Source organism: Stegodyphus dumicola, chromosome 6 (assembly GCF_044657685.1).
Source record: "Stegodyphus dumicola isolate Sdum_Otavi_A_Nest chromosome 6, ASM4465768v1".
Classification (NCBI taxonomy): Eukaryota; Metazoa; Arthropoda; class Arachnida; order Araneae; family Eresidae; genus Stegodyphus; species Stegodyphus dumicola.
Window position 1 is genome coordinate 194742520 of NC_140773.1, and position 20798 is coordinate 194763317.

At 31.4% G+C, this 20798-nt stretch overlaps 1 protein-coding gene across 5 annotated transcripts in view; it reads left to right on the forward strand.

Moving 5' to 3' along the window:
• step (cytohesin steppke) overlaps positions 1-20798 on the forward strand; it is a 151200-nt gene that overhangs the window by 109057 nt on the left and 21345 nt on the right. For 4 of the 5 annotated variants that reach the window (XM_035366749.2, XM_035366758.2, XM_035366732.2 and 1 more), the window contains exon 2: positions 11682-11755. In XM_035366749.2, coding sequence (XP_035222640.1) covers positions 11682-11755 — 74 coding nt within the window. Of the gene's footprint in view, positions 1-11074; positions 11368-11681; positions 11756-20798 lie in introns of those variants that run through there. The other variant, XM_035366765.2, reaches the window with a different exon arrangement.

Below are 20798 nucleotides of genomic sequence, written 5' to 3' on the forward strand. Positions count from 1 at the left end.
ATAGGTTGTTACACTTTTGGATTGCGTGGTTTTATTCTACTTCTTGCTGTATTAAATTCCATGCAGATAATGTCCATTACCTTTTTTAATTTATTCACCTCAAAATGCTATCCTACTGCAACAATTTATCATTTGATACAAATTCTTCAATAACCGTTGTCTTTCGGTTCTAAAGTTAAGAATCATATTTATTTTTTTTTTTTTCTAAAATGAATTTTTAAATTTCCATGGCTGATTTGTACATTTGTAAGGTATTTTCTACCTCCTTCCAGCATGCTGTCGTGGTGTAACGCGTATTCGAGAAGTCCAGATTCGAGTCCCGGTGAGCGCATTGCTCATTTTTCATGTCTTCTGTTTCAAAATACCTAACGACAAAAAACGGGGCGTCCGAACTAAAAGGTGGTGGACAATAATTCGCCACCACTTCGGATTTGGTGATTGGGTTTCCTAGTCCCCAGTCGCTCTTTAAAAAAGGAGTCTTTTCTCCTTCCTTCCAGCGTGCATTCATGGTGTAACGGTAGCGTAGCATACTTGGCGGGTATTCGAGAAGTCCAGGTTTGAGTCCCGGCGAGGGCATTGCACATTTTTCATCTCTCCTGCTTCGAGAAATGTCTATTTTGCTAATGTCTTTACACATTTTTTAAAAATTTATTTGTCTCAAAATGCCATCACACTGCAACAGTTTTTCACGTGATGCCAAATTTTTCAGTAACCGATGTCTTTTTATTCTAAAGTTGAAAGATAACATTCTTTTCTTTAAAAAAATTTAAATGGCAATGGTTAATTTGATGTCTCACCTTTGTCCGGCTGTTGAGAATAAATAAATTTGGATCTTTTAATTTTAGGCTCTGCTTTTAGTTTTTCTAGTAGTGCAAAGAAAGGGTGATAATTCCGTCTGTCAAGGTCGGTGACTTTTTTTTTATTATCGTTCTGTATAATCAAAGAACGGGAGGCGGGAAATAGCTTTTCCTGAAAGTTGTTGCTTGGCGTTTCCCACTTCCGGACATTATTTTTCAAAAGCTCTTTTCTGATTTTAAAGGTGATGCAACGTTCTTTTATCATTCAGCACATTTTTCTGCTATTGTAAGTTTCAGTTTCTTAATGGCCTTGCTCTGGATAATGGTTTTACCTCATTGCTGCTGTGCTTTCGATAAATTTGGCTTGACAATACAATGGAAAAGTGTTGTGTACATTTGTTCCTGTTCAAATTGGCAGACAGAGTATATTCTTGTCTGTCACAAGGCAGCCATTGATGGTAACCGTTCGTAGTAGCCATTAACAGTAACCATTGATGGTAACCATTGTCTGGCAGCCATTGATGGTAATTTTGATGATTTACTTTAAATATGCAATCGTGAATGATCATCTCCAGGCCAATGACTGCAGGGAATAAGTAATTCTGACAGGTCAAATATTTAAACAGCGTAAAGTACGAATACAGTATTATGTGCTTTAAATATTATTCCTTTCTAGATTTCCATTGCTGAGATAATATTTACACCGCTTTATTTTTTTAATTCCGAGCCATTGACGCGGCTAAAGTAATTATATAAAAAATCTGATGTGTACACTACATGACTTCCTTTTCCTTGTATGGAATATTAAATTATGCGCACTTTTTCTGCATTTCATTTAAACATATTGAAATAACAGTTAACCAATTTTGAATTAAATCTACTTCGTCGATAGCGCAAAACTTAGCAGAATTACTTCGTCGGTAATAGAATAAATGCAAGTTCACTATATTTATTTACCATAGCCACCTTTCGGCGCTACGTTCACTTAACAGCATTAATATTCATTTTATAACTCAGAGTGCACAAAAATTATATCATCTGAAGAATTACCACAAGTTCTATTCAAATACTACAATAAATTTAAAACGATGTATAAAAGAAACTAAACAAATAAAAAGAAACACTTTTTTGCAGACGATTCAACGCCGCTTACCTAATGCGCATGCGCTACTAATTAATTCAGCTCTCACTTCGTGGCAAGGCAAAAATACATAATTCAAAATATTTTCATTAAAATTTGAAAGCTATAGAAAAACTTAAAACACCAAATACAGTTAAAGTAATTTAAAAAAACAATTTTTACAAATAAAATTACAGTTTCTACGCCAAAACAGTATAGTAATTTAAATCTTAATTCCAGAATGAATTAAGCTTAATTTAATTTGCAATTATAAAAGAAGACGTTACTTTGTTGTTGCGAAACTTAGTTTCTCTAGATTGGCAACAAATCTATTATTCTGCTAAGTTTCAAATGTAAACAAACATGACTGCCATGATAATCAGAAATTAGGCTTATCCGCATTTAAAAAACTTTTAAAATGTTGATAATTCCACAATTATTGCATGCAGGTTAACAAAAGGCATAAAAATCTTAACCAGAACAACATAATTCAATCATTTTTAAAGCAAAACATGCACAATTTACAAGCATATAAGAATAAAGAAACTGAGCCGAGTAATAGAGTGGATATATATATATATACATATACTTTTGGTGCGGCCGATTACAACCAAAAGGGGAGGTGCACATCTAAATGTTATAGCAGTCCTATATACAAAATTTCAACGTTCTGAAGCTACTCGTTTTTGAGTTATGCGAGATACGTACGTACGTATGTACAGACGCCACGAAAAAAAACTCTTCAGAATTTATTTTAAAAGAGTTTTATAATTTCTTTGGGGGAAAAGGAGTCCTTTATTCTGTCCTTACGTACAGGTGTCACGCAAAAAAATCGCTAAATTGCATTCGATAGCAGTCAAAATGGATATTTTCGTTGAAATACGATACCCGAAATTTTTCTCGATTACAATACTTCCTTTTTACTCAACACAAGGAAATAAAAAGGGGAAAAATATAATGCTTTTAATGAATCGATATGCTAATAATTAATAATAAAATGGATGAAGAACTGCTTTTATTGCTTCTAAATGGCTTAGCTAGTTAATCAATAAGACAGATTTAAATTTGAGAGAAAAATTAAATATTTTACGCTTCGCCAATTGGCAACATGAAATATAAGAGCATTTTATATCAGGCAGTTGCAACGTATTTTTTGTATAAATAATTGAGGTCTTTTATTATATTTGAAAGATAAATACTTTAGAAGCTAAGTCTAAAAATCATACAAAAATGTAACGTACATACATAATGACAAGCTGGCGCTTACCAAATTTAAATTTGGGAAAATGGATACCAGGTATTGTACTTTTCTTTTACATTCCTTAAATTAGTCGAGTTTATCGGGAGTTCGGTTTTATCCGGAATTCAATTTTTGGCGAAATGGATTAACTGTGGCATGTTTGGCATTTTTTCGCCCGTGTATTATGAGTGCAAAACTAATTCCTTGAGAAAATCCTTATACTAAACTAACGCTGGAAGTCGATAGATGGTATTCAGTTTAGTGCTTTGCGTAAAGAGAGAGAATATCGGTTTGTTTTATGAGCTGTGCTAAACCATATAACAAGATATGTTTTATATATTTAATCACTTGCCACTTAGCGATATTATGAGCAACGCAAAATTTCTTTACTGGTAGTTTTTTTAGAGTAGTAATTTTATTTTATTTATTTATTTTGTGTGTGTGTTAAGATTTATTTTTATATTTCAAAAAACTGACTAAAAATTTAGAAAATCTGAAACACAACATATAAAGTTTTATGAATTTCAAAATTTAATATATTTGTTAGTGTATGAATTATTTTCTCGTTTGCGTTCAAAATGAAATGATCTATAGGCCTAATAAAAAGATAAAAGCATCTTCCTTTGTGTACATAATAATAAATATCTAGAATCTAAGCTTAGATATTTTTGAAAAATAATCTGTGGTCGTAATCTGTATTTCCAGGAATGAACAAACTGTTGTAAACATATATAAACAACTATTCTCATGTTTTTTCAAAAACATTTAATGCGTGAAGAAACTTCTGATTTATGAATGATTACCAATTGTCGCCATAAAAAAATTGAACATCTGAGTTAAAAATAAATACTAGTGTGATAAGCGTAGGCAATAGAGATAAAATCCGTATCCAAATTCCAATAAACACTCTTGAGCATACTTGAAAAGTGGGACATATCTACCTGAGCGTCTGGTAGTTTACAATTATATTATAACCTATATCTCATATAAAATAATTACTTAATTTACTCTGTTTTATATTTTAAAACTGAATCATAATTTATGTTTATTTAATAATTCATAATTCTTACTTTTATCTTCATGCTTTGAAACTTCTTATCAGCTAGTCCCCCCTCGTTATCTAAGTTATTCGTACACATTTCTTAGAAAAAGGGGAAAGATCTTTATTAGATCTTAAATTAATCTTTGTAAAATGTATTAGTTTATAGGATAAGCTTATTATATTTGAATCAACCTTGAAGTTATCTCGAATTTTAAATGACTAGTCCTAATAGATTTAAAAAAAAAAAAAAAGACAGTGATATTCTTCCTTTGTTTGGGACATCTACCAAATGGAGAAATGCTAACTCTGTTAGGAGCTTTCAGTTCCTTAAAAATAATACTATTTAAAGGTAGATAAACTCACATTAATTACTAATTTATTATTTCCCTCTTCCCCTGCAGGGAAAAAAAAAAAAAAAAAAAGGTGAAGAAAACTACTGAAGAGAATCGGAGCGTTCTGTATGCTTTGCTTCGAAGAATAAGTAATGTGTGTATACAAATGCTTTGGTACTTTATCGGGACCGGATTTAAAAATATATGTATGTAAGATACAAAATATGAAAGCAAACTTCTAATTTTAATTGGCTAGAACCTCTTTTATATTTTATTTAATTTTGGAACTTTATCTCTCTGGCTTAGAAATAGCGCCATTCAAATTAATCATGCGATCTTACGTAACCCTTAATACAGCTATCTCTTGCCCAATCAAAGTAATTATAAACCCAAACTAACTCGAACTGAAACGTTTCGACTCCCTCCCTTCTTCCTCTGCATTACTGCTGCGACATTCTCTCTCTTCTTGCTTACGCTTTCATCCTGTTAAGACGTTTCTGCTATCATCTATGTTCGCTTCCATTGCTATAGTATCCAAAATGTTCTGTAAATAGGTACGATTGGAGTGCCAAATGAATTGTGGCCACAGAATGTCAATTGAAATAAACATGGAATTTAATCTGGCTCGACTGCTTCTCAAAAATGGATGGACGCTCTAAGCATCAAATATCTCCGCCATCAGTATTTCTACGTTTCTACATCTTAGTGGTCTACATTAGTGCATCCAAAATTGAGCAATAATTACATTTTTGGCCAATTCTAATTATGAAGAAATCTACACGGGTTTGTTATTCTGTGTTCACAGTGAATCATGGGAAAAAACCTGTTTCGCAGAAAATTTTAATGCAAGCTTGTGCCTCATTCATAATGGCGTAGCTAGAACTCTTGGTACCCTGTGCAAAAAATTTTCCTGCCCCCCCCCCAATTAATTTACTGTGCTTAAAAAAAGGGGAGGAAGAAAGTCTAGATTTGCGGAGATTAAATAAAATCCAGTAAATTTTACATGCAAGTATATTTCGAGTTTCTATATAAAATCTGCGCCAATCCAAGTTTTTTTTTCGCTATTTATCATAAATTTCATAAAGAAAACTATTTGAACATACAATTTTTGTAGAAAATAAGTATGGTAAAGTTCCCCCCCCCTTTTTTTAAGAAAACTTTTTGGTACACTAAACTACTCGGATACATGATTTTTATACGTGTTTTAAGTTTTTATTTTAAGTTTAAATATGTAAATGTAGTTCAGCAGGACATTCATGGGCCCCCCCTAAGCCTTCGGTCCTCTATGCAACTGCATTCCTTGCATACCCTTATTTCCGCAATGAGGTATTTCTCCCACTTTCCTAGTGTCCTTCGTGGTGTAGTGATTTTGCACGCTGGGGGGGGCGGTATTCCAGAGGTCCGTGGTTCGATTCCCGGCGAAGGCGTTTGCTATTTTTTCATCTTTCCTGCCTCTAAAAAAAATCCAAATGACTCTACAAGTGGTACTCGAACTAAAAGGGTTGTGGCTGATAATTCTCCGCACCCAGGATTTGGCGACTAGGTCCCCTAAAACCCTAGTCGCCCTTTAAAAAGGGGATTATATAAGGTATTTCTCCCACTTTCCTAGTGTCCTTCGTGGTGTAGTGGTTCTGCACGCTGGACCGGTATTCCAGAGGTCCGTGGTTCGAATCCCGGCGAAGGCCTTTGCTATTTTTCATCTTTTCTGCCTCTAAAAAAATCCTGATGACTCTACAACGCCACTGATCATTCATCTCATCGAACCGCAGTTTTATCGCATGTGTGTATGCATGTATATATGTATGTAAGTATGTGTGTGCACGCATATACACACGTACATACATACACACATTTCTGAATCCGGTCCCGAGGACAGAAGAGTTCCAATTCTTTTTTTCGGTGTTGCGAATTTCGACATTTGAATTATTAGACATTTGAATACGAAATAGTATCCTGACTTTGCAGTTAAAAGGGATCCAATCTGCTATAGATCTTTTAAATGACTTTAGAGGATTCTGAGCATGTATAGTGTATTGCCTCTTTTCCACACGGAAACTAATTTAAGAATATGCGTCTTAAAAGAGAGACCATATAAACGACTGGGTGTAACTTGAAATCATGCTTTGCTTCTAAAATATGAGGCTGAATCAGCGGCCGACTGAACATTAATAGCTTTGTTCCGGACTCGATTCCTAGTAGAATAGTCTATCTGTATGAGTGTTCTGTGATCTCTCTCCATGTGTAACGTAAGCAAGAACTAGTTTCCCATATAACAACGGTTTTTAAAATATGAATTCGAAAAACTCTTTCACGCAATGTATATTTGTCTGGAACTTGACCAATTATTGTATTATTCTTTTGCTTAGTACAATATAAGAAAAACCAAACGTGTTATTGCAGTAACCTCTGAAAGTGACCCATTATTTATTAGAACGTAAACAAACATAAATATTGGTGACTATCTGTGCAGAAGACAAAAATAATCTGAAACTGTAAGGAAGTTTCACTCTATTTTTGGTGTATACATGTAAAGCTGTTCTTTATATCATTATACTAATTATTAAAAATATCAAATATACTTTAAAAGCTCTGCAAAAATTAAATAATAATACAAAAGGAAAAATACAAACAAAGTTGCAGTTGCAATATTTTTTATATTGATTGTATTTGTTGTAAAACTTTTTTTTTCCTTCTCTGGGACTCTTTTTTTTTTTTTTTTTTTTTTTTTTTTTTTTTTTGTCATCCCTGGGTATGCAGTTTCGATATTTGTTTCTTATCTATGCAGGAAATTAAAAAGTCTTTTTGTAAAAATGTGTTGCGTCGAAGGGAGAAGTTATTATTTGGTAGGTTTTCCACCAGTTCGTTGCATATATCCTTCGTACATAAGCTAAAAATTAAGACCATTATTCTGCTGCAAGCAATCACAAGTTAATCCTGTTGCCAAAACTTCAGAATTTTGATTTTATGAATCCTTTGCTAATAAAGTGTTCGTAACTAAAGGAAACATAAAAATTTTACTTTGAAAAATTATTAATGGACCGCTTATTTAAAAGATCATTAAAATGATGATTAAAATTAATCATCTATTTAAAAGAAGTTATTGGTTTTCTTACTATCCTTACCTATCTAAGATATTGTTACCTATCTAAGATATTGTAAAATACTTTGTGGTTTACGAGTTGCATTCCAAAATTCAGTCACGATCTTAGGAAAATATCTGCGGTTTTTGGTTTTGTTTTGTTTGTGTGTTGTTGTTTTAATTATACCCTAAGGGGAAAATACGCGAAAAGTTTTTGTTATCGAAAGTTTCATGATTGCAGGTGAATTAAACTTCTTCCTGTCACCATCTTCTAATATGTATTTTACAATACATATTATAAGTGTTATCCGGGATGGTTAAATACTGGTTATTTTTAATTAGGATCGGCTTCTAAAAATAACCAGTATTTAACCATCCCGGATAACACTTATAATATGTATTGTAAAATGACTACCACCAGAAAAAACCAAAATTGTCCAGATTATGAATGGCTGTTTTAGAAAGATTTCGTTGTTTAAATGATTTCAAAATACATGTTTTGCGGCATATATAATTAATGATGAAATTTATCTAAGAAAATTAATTTTTTATCGAATAAGAGAGTTTACATTCTGAGACAAATTTTATTAAAAATTTCAAAAGCCATTATGTTCAAAAATAAGTTTATAATTTCATGTGCTCACACTTTTTCCTTCTGCTTCTTTTGAATTTTATTTAGGCTTTACTACACTCTGAAGTCAGCATAGGATTCTTTTCAAAATAAAAGGATAATTTAAACATTACATGAATAACTTAATCTTTTATTGTGTACTAGTTCTACTACTAACATGAGCACTATTTTTTTAGTATATGCTTTTTTTTTTTTTTTTTTTTTTTTTTTTTTTTTTCAGAGGAGAGGCAGTTTAGGCATAGGTTCCAAAGGCAGCACATGATACTTCTTAAAATATATAAAAATATAATTCTTTATTGAAAGAAAAATATATATCCCGATTAAATATGACTTCCGAAGAAAAAACTTAAAGGAATTTGCTCTGAAAAGTACTCAAAAGATGAAAATACCCTCAAAACTTGAAGAAATGAATTGCAATACAGCAAATATGTACTCAGTGAAATTTCTCATTACTATTACTTCTGAGAGTGACTTTCATTTCTTAGAACATAAATAAATGTTGGTATGGAACAGTAATTCCAAAGCAATCATCGTCACGATCCTTGGGGAGGTTTTCTTAGTGTTTTCATTGTATTTTAAAGTATGGAAATAGTATATCATCAAGTTAGGTTTTAGCACATAATAATACTTTCATTTATTCTTTCGTAATGAATACGAAATATAAAGAATAATTACGATAAAATCGAGAAACCTATTTACTATTAATTGTTTCTGAGAAGATTGGTAGCACCTTAATGATATATGAATTAATATTTAAAATAAATTCTGTTATGTTTCTATGTGTACGTTTCAGTTGTAGGTTTTTTTTTTTTTTTTTTTCCTCCATGTGAAAATAAAAGCATTTTAATTCTTTTATGTAATCTCATTTACTGAGCTTACTTCCTTATTCAATTCTTCCTCTACAGCTGTTTTTATCAAATTTGGTGCTTGCGCATCTTTTTGTTGAAGTAGCTGGAACCTTTACTATAGAGAAGCACTTCTTTCGCGGTTAGCAACTTATTTCTTTACTCTCTGGTTTGGCGAGTTACAGGCTTTCTTGATTTAAAAAAAAAAAAAAAAAAAATCTGAAATGTTTCAGATTTTAAATTACGTCCAAAGGGGCGTTTTTTAACATTTTGTGTGTTACCTTTCTTTATTAAATATCATGTTCCTCGCACTTAAACCATAAGATCCAGTGCAACAGCAATATCGCAAAATAGTTTTAAAACGAGCATATCTTTAGAATTTCCGATACAGAGAACTCACGCGCTGGAGATAAAAATGTTTTTTCTGCACAACGTTGCCATTGCTCGCTTTTAAATCATTGAGTTTGTTACTGAAAAGTCATTGAAATTTTAGAAAATATGAAATCGATAATAAAACAAATTCCGAATTTCAAATTTGGTCTTCCACATGCTCATATTCGTTGGAGGATTACGTTATTCAAAATTCGATGACTCTATGTACCGTTATTTTATGACAATGTGAGAAATATACATACATTTACGCAGATTTTCATTATTTAATTTCTTCAAATATAATGCAGGACTCTAACATTTTATGGCAACAGTTTGAAAAGTGAACCGACATTTATCCGTCCGACGCAAAATGCCAAAACGAAACTAATAGTCCTTCGGGATTCAAATCCCTTTGGACTAAAAAAAAAAAAAATGTGTTTGAAGAAAGTGTAGAATTACCTTGTGTTTCATGCTGTTTTAAACAGAAAATAAATTCAATACATTCGTGTATCAAACACAGTTTAAATGTAACTCATAATTTAATATGTATATGTGTATATGTATGATTCCATTAGGAGCGAAATGTTATGTGCAACTTAAACGGAATAGCGGAAATATACTTTGTTTTGTTTTAATTTATTGATATCAGTAAGATCCGAGTTCTTTGATATAGTATGGAATTGCTTAATTTTTTTAAGCATCAAATAAAATATTTATTTGGGATATATGATAATTTATCCAGATGAGAAAAGTATACACAATAAAATAAATAAAACGTACAGATAAATAAATAGTTATTTATTTACTGTTATTTTCATTACTGAGGATAAAAAGTGAAGGCATTTCTTTTTTGTTTTAAATAAATTTTAATGGGGGGACTGCTAATTAATTTGAATACATCTTTTTTTTTTTTTTTTTTTTTTTTTTTTTTTTTTTTTTATAAGTTCTGAGTCCCTCTGAACTTCTTTTTTTACACGAATTTTATATTTATTTTTCATTAGATCCTTTTTATATTAATAATTGCTTTGTCACGTATACAAAGATATCTGTTGATTTTGTAGGAAATAAATTTATGTATTCATGATTTTTTTTTTTTTTTGACATGTACCAGTAACGGCACTGAGAAAATATTTTTGACTTCCAAAAAATTCTTTTGTGATATCTGTTATTTCAGGTGTTAACATATTTTCTGAAATTGTTTGTTTAATTTGTATAAATATTAATTGTTTATGTTATTTTTAATTCTATTCCATTTATTAAAATTTCCTTAATTTTTGACAACGCATTTTTCTGTGACATTCTGTGAGCACGCGCTGTTCAGTTCTGGGTACAATTTTGGTATAAACTTGAACGCATGAAAACTTTGAAATGCGATGGATAAATAGAAATCCCTTATTTTATGTGAATTTTGCTTCGATGAAAACAGTGCTGATTTTTGAAAGATTTTAATCAGCATGGGAAAAAAATAGAAAACCATCCTGAAAAAACATTCAAAATCATACATAAACCAAAACACTGCTAATGCACAATGAAAAAAGATTTTGCTTTCGCTTATTTTGGTCGCCTATTTGGCGAGACATACGAACACAGACCTGTAAGCAACCCTTTTACTCTGGAAGAGTATAGCTGTGGCGGTGTTTACTTATGCGCACAGAGCGCTCGTTTAGCAAAAGATTTAAAAGACAGTATTAATCATCGGAAAACTTTGAGTCAGTTTTTTTTCTAAACCAGAGCTATTCAACGGATGTAATTCATATAAATTTATTTGTGCCATATTCATCTGGTATAACTAGTGCACAAGATATTCATACTTTAAACACGCATTGACGTGGTTTCCCCACTTCATCCGATGAGGTCACTGTAAACATTCCGTTTGCTTGCTTGCTAATGGGTGTTCAACCGGATACTGGTAATCTTTTCTTTAAACGATACCTTTTTAAAAAAAATCTTTATATTTCTTAGTAAAAGCTATCAAGTGTATGATACATACTCTGAGATATTTAAAAACATAACTCTGTATTTTAAATACATAGTGATAATTTTCCTAGTGTCCATTAAGACTGCTATTAATCTTTGATTAATTAATCTGGTATTAATATTACATCAAGGTTTATAAATTTATATTTAATAAAAATTTTACATTTTAAAATTCATTTAAATAATTGTATTCATTTTCAAAATTTCATATTGAGTCAAAAATATGATCAATTATTTTCTTAATAGATCTAACGCCAGAAGAACAGCAGCTTTTAGCTGATATAAGGAGACGAAAAGAAGAATTGCTGAGAGAAATACAGGTTAGTAAGATAAAATATATATTTCATAAAATTCTCTTTTAAATGTATTTTTACAATACAATTAAACTTGTGAATTAATGATTGAATCCATGAATTATTTGAACAAAATATAATGAAAGATCTTTTTAATACAAAATACTCCTCTGTTATCTTTATCAATATTATGTTTATAACATATTTTATTATTTATGCATTTAATAAGAAAAAAGATTGCCAATATTCATATTTGCTATATTTTAAAACTGCAAGAATTGTGTGAAATAAATCCACACATTTGTTCCAAATTTTTTAATTATGGTAAAGCATGCAAGTTTCAGGCAAAACAGACGATTCTGTTTGTGGAAATTTTCGAAGAGAAACTGGCTCATATTTACATAGGGAAAAAAGAATGAAAATCTTTGAAACCAGCCTGTGTAGCCACTAGGAAGAGAACCTGGGGTGAACTATTGATGTTTCCTATTTTGAGCCATTTGTCAGCCCTTATACTTTTCACATATCTCCATATATGCAAAGGCAGTTTTTTTGGTAATGCTGAGTTATTTATGTGATACAAGAATTGAATAAAATTCACATAAATGTGAGAAAAATTGAAGAGAAGATAAATTAATTTTATTTTTAGTCTGAATGGACCATAATTCTCAAAAGAATTTTCATCATTAGTCTGGAAATGTGATTTTGCCTTGTTTTCACTTTTCATTCAAATCTGTTGCCATTCGACCAAATGTAAGATATTTATGTTTCATATTTAATCTGTTTGTTATTGACGAATAAACTAAGCTATTTAAAGGAAATATATGCAGTTTGTGTAATATTTTTTATTTTTGAGTCTGATTCAGTTAAATAAAAATGCATTTAATTCATGATATATCTAGTTAAAAACATTAGATATTTTTATAGAATTATGTTATATATTTTTTCACTTTTCAACTTTTTTCACGAATTCATTATTTCTTTTTTTATTCGAGTGTATTGCCATTTGAAAAAGTGTAAGATATTTTTCTTTTATATTTAATTTCTGTTTATACAAACTAAACTATTTAAAAGCAATAGGTGTAGTTTTGAATTATTATTATTATTATTTTACTTTTTAATCTGATTGACTCAAATAAAAATGCATTTAGCTCATGATATATCTAATAAAAAACATTAAATAATTTTATAGAATTGCATATATTTTCACTTTTGGAATATACAGAAGATGTATAACATTCCTATGCTAATGTAAAGGCATATTCATCTAATATCCTATGAAATGTTTCATTAGTCCACTTGGCCTATCACTATTGATAACCTCTGCTGATAGTCATATTAAGCTTTGAAAGAGCCCTTTTGGGCAAATGTTAAAATCTGAAACCTTTCAGATTTAATCTTTTTATTATTATTATTATTATTAAGTATGCATGTCATTTTAGTGCAAAAATAATAATGCAAAATTTTAAATTGTATTAAAAATACACATGTAAAAGAAACTTCTAATGAGATATACACCAGGGCTAAAGGGCTGGTTTCTCGGCTTCTCACAGCTCAAACTGAAAGGAAAGACTTATGACTTATGACTAGTTAGGTTCGCTGACTAATCTTTAGTTTTGAGAGTCATGTTCAGCCTTCAATTTCATAAAGATTTCCTTCAAAATCAAAAGGCTGCTGCGATTTTAGCTCATGAAATAATGTGTTTTTATCTAAATTAGTAATGTAGCTATGCCATATTAAACTATACTGTGCATAAAACATAAGCTTAAAGTAATTATTAAGATTGAATATCCATTAAACATAGTTAATTTTTTTCACAATTCTTTAAATATATATAAATATTAATCCATCGACAATAACCATTGATAAATTTCTCTATTTATGAAGAAATCTTTTTATGTTAAAATAGCACAAATGATGCTTTTGGTGTTACACAAAATAGTTTGCATTATAAATATCAAATAAAAATATGTAATACCATTTTCAGAACACATACTAGGCCTTACTCATTTATCTGATTAAAAATTTACAGGTGCAATAATAAATTTCAAAGCACATTAAATTGAAACTAAAGTTTCACTTCTCTGATAATGAGTTTTAATCAGGCTTTTGAAATCTGTTGCCATGACTAATACAAAAGCATTATTATGCAGTGACAATTACTCATAAAATAATAAGTATTTAAAACTGGTATTTATATACTTTCTATATATATATATTCATATATTCGTATATTTTAAAACTATACATTTTGATACTATTTTATCTTTATGCAGAATTTCATTCATTTAATTTTTTGGAACTACTCTTAAATGCACCCTCAGGTCGCCAAATTTCTCACCAAACATTTTTGGCGAGAAACTCCGCGGTGCCATATTACTATCTAAATTTTTTGTCTACATTTCGATCTTTAAGACTAAAATGTCTCCAAAAATGCAGTTTTTGCAAATGCAAAAACCATGTTTTAAACACACAATTTAAGCTAAAAATCCGAAACAAAAACAAAAAATTTAGATGGCAAAAATGTAAAGTTTCTAACCAAAAGTATTTGACAAGAATCCATGTACACAGCGATATGGTGTAACTTAAAAAAATATCTATGAATTGCACAATTTAGGCAGAATAATGAAATATATGCAGTTTGTGTAATATTTTTTATTTTTGAGTCTGATTCAGTTAAATAAAAATGCATTTAATTCATGATATATCTAGTTAAAAACATTAGATATTTTTATAGAATTATGTTATATATTTTTTCACTTTTCAACTTTTTTCACGAATTCATTATTTCTTTTTTTATTCGAGTGTATTGCCATTTGAAAAAGTGTAAGGTATTTTTCTTTTATATTTAATTTCTGTTTATACAAACTAAACTATTTAAAGAATGTACGAACTATGCACACCTCACATTAATAAATTAACATAACAATAAATTTCAAAGAATACCATGTACACAGCATTTTGTTTAAACTTAAAAAAATATCTATGAATTGCACAATCTAGGCATTGGGCACAAATCAACAAAATAAACTAAAATAAATTACAAACAAATCAAATAACAACAGAAATTCATCTAAAAAAACAATGAACATAACATTCTACAAAATAGAAACAATAAAATAAAATGCATTTACCATAATACATACATGAATAAAATTTTGCCAGTCACACGTCTGTCAACAAAAGTGCCACGATTTTGCTATATCGCATGTCTTTCTGTGATTCAAAATTTTGAAAGTAACAATAAAAACTTCCTCCAAAGTTAACTTACTACACAAAAACCACAATCAAAATCTTAAACTCTCCTGACAGCCACATACTTTAGCAGCAACCATTTGACTGCAAACCCACACAAGTGTATCAGAAACACCATTCTTCGTCCAAATTCTCATATCAGCTCTGCATTTCGGACAGGCCAAACTTTGTTTTTAAAGTCCTGACTCCCACAGAAATTCCAAAAATGCACTTCTATCCACATAAACACACCCAGGAACAAAAGACTCGTTAACAACTCCAACATCGTACCTTTTAATACTAAATTTACTTTCCACACAACGTTAAATATGCGACTGAAATCTTGCCACCATGTCTGTAAGTTTCAACATTAAAAGAGTTCCCATACAAACAGCATTGTCCACCAAATCATCCCACAGCACGGAATCGCGCCAAAAACCAGCGCAGAACACATATCGCCACATTTAGTGATCTTAGGGTGCAAATAAGAGTAGAGCCAATTTTTCTAATATTAGCTTTTTCTTCCTTTTAATTTTTATTAATTCATTTATATATTTATTTTTCTGGAATAGTTTTTAAATACTGCTTTCTTGTAATATGTAAAACAGAAACATTTTTCTCAAGAGCTGATAATTTTATCACTACATCATTCACACTTTGGTGATTGGAACATACAACATTGCTCAGTTCTTAATGGCTTTTTGTATTTATAACATATTCTTAAAATGTGAAAATCCAGATTTTGCCTCTGCCAGTGAACCTTATCTTTCTTATGGGCTAAGTGTTAGGTTGCATTAAACATAATTTAAATCACAACTTGTCATTATTAGTGTGAGAACACTGCTAGAAGTACTGTTATCAAGGTCAGGTCCAGAAATGTATCTATGTGTTCATGTATATACACTGCTCGACATTGAAAATGCAAGGTCAAGAAGGAGTGGTCAGAAAGTGATGAAATTTGGAAAAAAGACAGAGACAGCAAGCAGCAATAAGTGATCTTTATTTCAAAGTGGTAGTCAGAATACAGACCGAGAATGGCGTCGGCTCAGTAGGATATAGGACCACCACAGACAGCGATGCACGAAGAAACACGTCTAGGCATAGAGTCAATAAGAGTGCAGAAGGTGTCCTGAGGGATGGCTCTCCATTCCCTTTCAACCATTTGCCACAGATCGTCTTCTGAACAAGGCAGGGGCATAGTCTGCAAACGGCATCCAATCACATCCCACACATGTTCGATTGGTGACAGGTCAGAAGAGTACGGTGGCCAGGGAAGCATCTGTATACCTTACAGAGCATGTTGGCTTACGAGCACTGTGTCGTCAGGTGTTATCCTGTTGAAAAATTGCATTAGGCAGACCCTGAAGGTAGGGGATTGCCACCGGCCACAATACATTATCCAAGTATTGTTGGGCCATCGTGGTGCCCTGAATACGAACTAGAGGTGACCTGGAATCGTAGGCAATAGCATCCCAAACCTTTATGACACGTTGTCTCATGGTAGGGCATCCCACAGTTACTGCCAGATTAGATCTGTCTCCACGTCAACGCCACACACGTATGCGGCGACTGTCACTTAATAAACAGAAACGTGACTCATCTGAGAACACGACGTTTCGCCATTCTGTCATCCGCATCACTCCAGTCCGGCACCATTCTAAACGTTAGCATCTATGCTGTGGGCTCAAAGGAAGTCTTCTTAACGGACGCAGTGAGTGCAGCCCACATTCAACCAATCGACAGGAAATGGTTCTGGTCGACATGGGAACATTCTGGGTATCTTGCACATGCTGCAGAATCGGGGTACAAGTGACTTACGGGACCGCCACAGCTTGTTGGTGGATACACCGATTCATGCGTTCTGACGTCACTCTGGCTGCACCCCTCCTTCTTCCCACATTTATTTGTTCCAACCATGTTCGCCATAGCCGATGCACCGTGTTCGCATCCATATAGTTATCAGCTGCGATTTAACGTAAGGACCAACCTGCCCTTCTCAGTCTGATCACCACACCTCTCGTAAAATTGTCTATCTGCTGGAAGTGCCTTCGTTGATGGCGGCCTGGCATTCTGTGTCCTCCGGGACAAAAACCAACTTTTTTCGATAATTCGTCTGACAGAAATAACGACACGAATATTACCCATTCTGCATGTTCCCTCCCTTATATGTTACTTCATGTGCGTCGTATAGCTGTGCATTTCACATCATTTGCATAACTCAGTGACATGCGTCTACTCTAAAATTTGCATAAATTTCTGACCACTCATTCTTGGTGTTGCATTTTGAGTGTCGAACAGTGTATATCTGTGTGTGTACACACATATATATCCACACACAATACATACATATACTTCTGAATCCGGTTCTGATAGGAGAAGAGTACCGATTTTTGTAAAAAAAATATGTGCAAGAATTCCCTGACTTTGATGAAATATCACAAGTTGTCTTTTTTGTCCAATCCTATGGGTAAAGACTATGAAATGATTTTTTTAAAGAAAAGGATACAAAACATATGTATATTCAGTTTACCTTTAATGACTTCTGTAACTGCGGGGGGGGGGGAATCATTTTATAGAGAATTTGCTCGTATCTGAAGACAGTTTAATTACAAAATTTCCAATAACTATGCAAGCAGCTCTGTTGAAGACCTAGGAAAAGAACAATCAGTGCATAGAATGGTGATTTATCCTCTTTAAAAGAATGGTTTTTAGCATTTCCCCATACAATTTTCTCAGCAGTATATATTATACTACATAATTATAAAATAAGTATAAATGCATGTTAAGATAAGTGGATTAAGAATATGAAAATAGTTTTGAGAGAAAAGATTGGTTTATTAAGTTTATTTTAAATTTAACAAATTTAAAGCTTTTAGAAACAAAATCATGAATTTTATATTGCACAAAAGTTCAGATTTAATTAATGTGATGACTGCAGTTAATGTCTTGATGCAATTATTTTTACATTTGGCTTATAATTCTTAAATTACGTTCTTCAATTAATGTTAATTATTGATTGATTTGACTAAGGCCTGCTTCTGTTAGATAAAAAGGGGGGAAAATCAATGATGTTTGTTCAGTAATGACTGTTATTTTGGGATATTTATCTCAGATGACTTTTAAATTCCAAAACTTAGCATACTCATGTGTTTTGAATAAGATGTGCTTAACCTCCCCTCTAATGTAATAAATTCTTTTTGCATCATAATTTTAGTTTGTTCTCCCCCTTATATTTATTTTATATGATTTCTTTCTTTCTATATAATATAGCTTTATATCAGTAAACAATTAATTTTATTAATAAGTGGGATCTTGATTGTACTGTTCAACTGCTGGTGCATAATTGGCTGTCAAACTCCTTGGTTATCATTGACCCCCTTTCAAGTTTTGTCAACCTTGTTTGGAACCCCTAGTGCAGAAAATTTATATCCAAAGACATTTACATTTTAATTCCTAATAAATTGGTTCAAACAATTCTGCTGAAGATGTATAAAAATAAAACTATGTGAATCAGCAAGAGATGCAGAGCAAACGAAACTGAAATTTTGGGAAATTTCTTCCAAAGAATATTTACATAAGATATATCTATGTACTTAAGCTAATATAAGCTGTAATTATATAAGCAAAGAATAATTAGATAAGCTATATCAAAATTACTTAAAATAACTTTGTCGAAACATGCCACATTCTACTTCTGTAATTTTTTTTTTTTTTTTTTTTTTTTTGCTGGCATGGATTCTGGAAGGTCATTTTTAAGTGTCTGGGAAAAGATTATGCAAGATTTGCAAGCAGAAGTCACACAGCTCCGTAGATTAAAAGGAAGTAATTAAGCAGTTGTAAGCTGATGCTTCTTATCACTATGATTAATAGCTGGCAAATTAGGCCAAGACATCAACTGGAGTTTATCAACATGTTCCTAAAGCCATCCTAGGGCCCACTGAACTGGAAGTTGATCTGTCAGCACTATCGTTATCTTCAGGGCAGATGTTTTTATTTTATTCGGCTTATAATTCCTTACTAAATGTAGTATTTCATCTCGATGTACTCCGTCTTTGATATGACATTTATTATGATTTAAATCAAATTCCTCATCATTATAAATATCACGAATACAAATCAAATAGTTTTCTGGTTGCAATTTTCTAATTTCGGCTATGCGTAATGTATGCTTTACGCATGCGCACGTTGAAAGAAATTCCTAAATATTAAGCTTCTTTTTTTGTAAATTTTGATACCCTTTAGATTATAATTGCTCATTATTTTATAAATTACGGTTTCATATTTTTAATTTTATAATTTCTGCATGCCATCTTACCAGATTTAAACTGATGATCTATAATCCGGAAAAATCGATAATCCGGAATCGGCGAAGTCCCGACGAGTCCGGATTAAAGACTTTTGACTGTATATGGAAAATCCGAGTAGCGAGTCTTTTGGTTAAGAAATTACTTTGCATGAAAATATGCTAATTTTTCAAAAGCAAGGTTTTTAAAGATAATATGCTTTTTAAACTCAATCTGATGGAAAGAAATTCTTAAGAACCTAATTCATTATTAAAAGTATTTTAAACAAAATCATACTATTTGCTTAATGAAAAGAATTTTTTTTTCTCCTTTGCATGATGAAATTGCAAAATTGATAAAATGTTATATTTCACTAATTAAATAGTTTATTCTCCTCCATCAGTAAATATCTAAAATAACCATTCCCAAAATATTACTGTGAATTAATCATATTTAACATTAAACAAAGAGAAGATGCAAATAAAAAGCAGTTAATATCCTTCGGTAGATATCTAAAATAACCATTCCTGAAATGTTACTCTGCAATAATCACATTTGGCATAAAGAAGAGAGAAGATGCATATGAAAAATAGATGATGTCTTGTTATTTAATAAAAATGAGCATTATTTTTTTATATGGGGAAATTTAATTTATAAAAATGGTCATGTAATTACATTTATTTAATTATCATAAGGAGCAGAATTTTTTAGTAGTATAATGATTTAAAATTATGTATAATGTAAAGTTTTAATAATCATTTAATCAAAATAGCTCACTAATAATTGTAGATATCAATTAGAAAATAGCTATAGGAGAGATAAGAAATGAAAAGGCATACGGAGATGAATTCCCATCTTGCCCCCCCCCCCCCGGGAATAGCACCAATGGCCAAGCTGAAATTTTGCTGAACACTGGTAGTTCAACCTAGGTTTGATTCTAAGCAAATGGGCCCCCGGCATGGACTTTCCTCATGTTTAACGTGGTTACGAGCCAGTTTGCTTTAGAAGGTCTTCCACGAAGACATCTTTCCTTTTAAGCAGATAGCCCTAGCATGCTTTTTCATAATCAAATAAACCAAACTCATCTTGCTTGACCCAGTCTGGCACGTAATACTCAGATTAAGAGGACTGTGAAGGAAATGGTGAAAAGACAGTCTTCCACAAGTGACAAGGGGAAAGGAAAATCGGGCAAAATGTCATTTTGAATGAAAGGGCGAAGCAACCAATATTTGCTTCATACTTTGTTAATGTTTCTAAGATTCTTTTTATTCTTATAGTGGCGCTTTTATAGTTTTACCTTTTTTCATTGGTGTGCTAAAAAAATGAATGGTCCTTTTATTCTATCGTTCTCTGAAATACTGTATTCAGGCCTTAAATTCAGCTGGTGCCTGGCTAAGCTATTTCTTATTTTTTCTTATGAAACTTAATTCCAACTGCAGCCACAAATAAGATAACATCCAGTATTTAATTTAGCTATTCATCAAAAATTTAATAATTTATTAAACTTTTGTTTATTTTATTACATTTTCTTAAATTTAAATTTTTATTTTTATTAA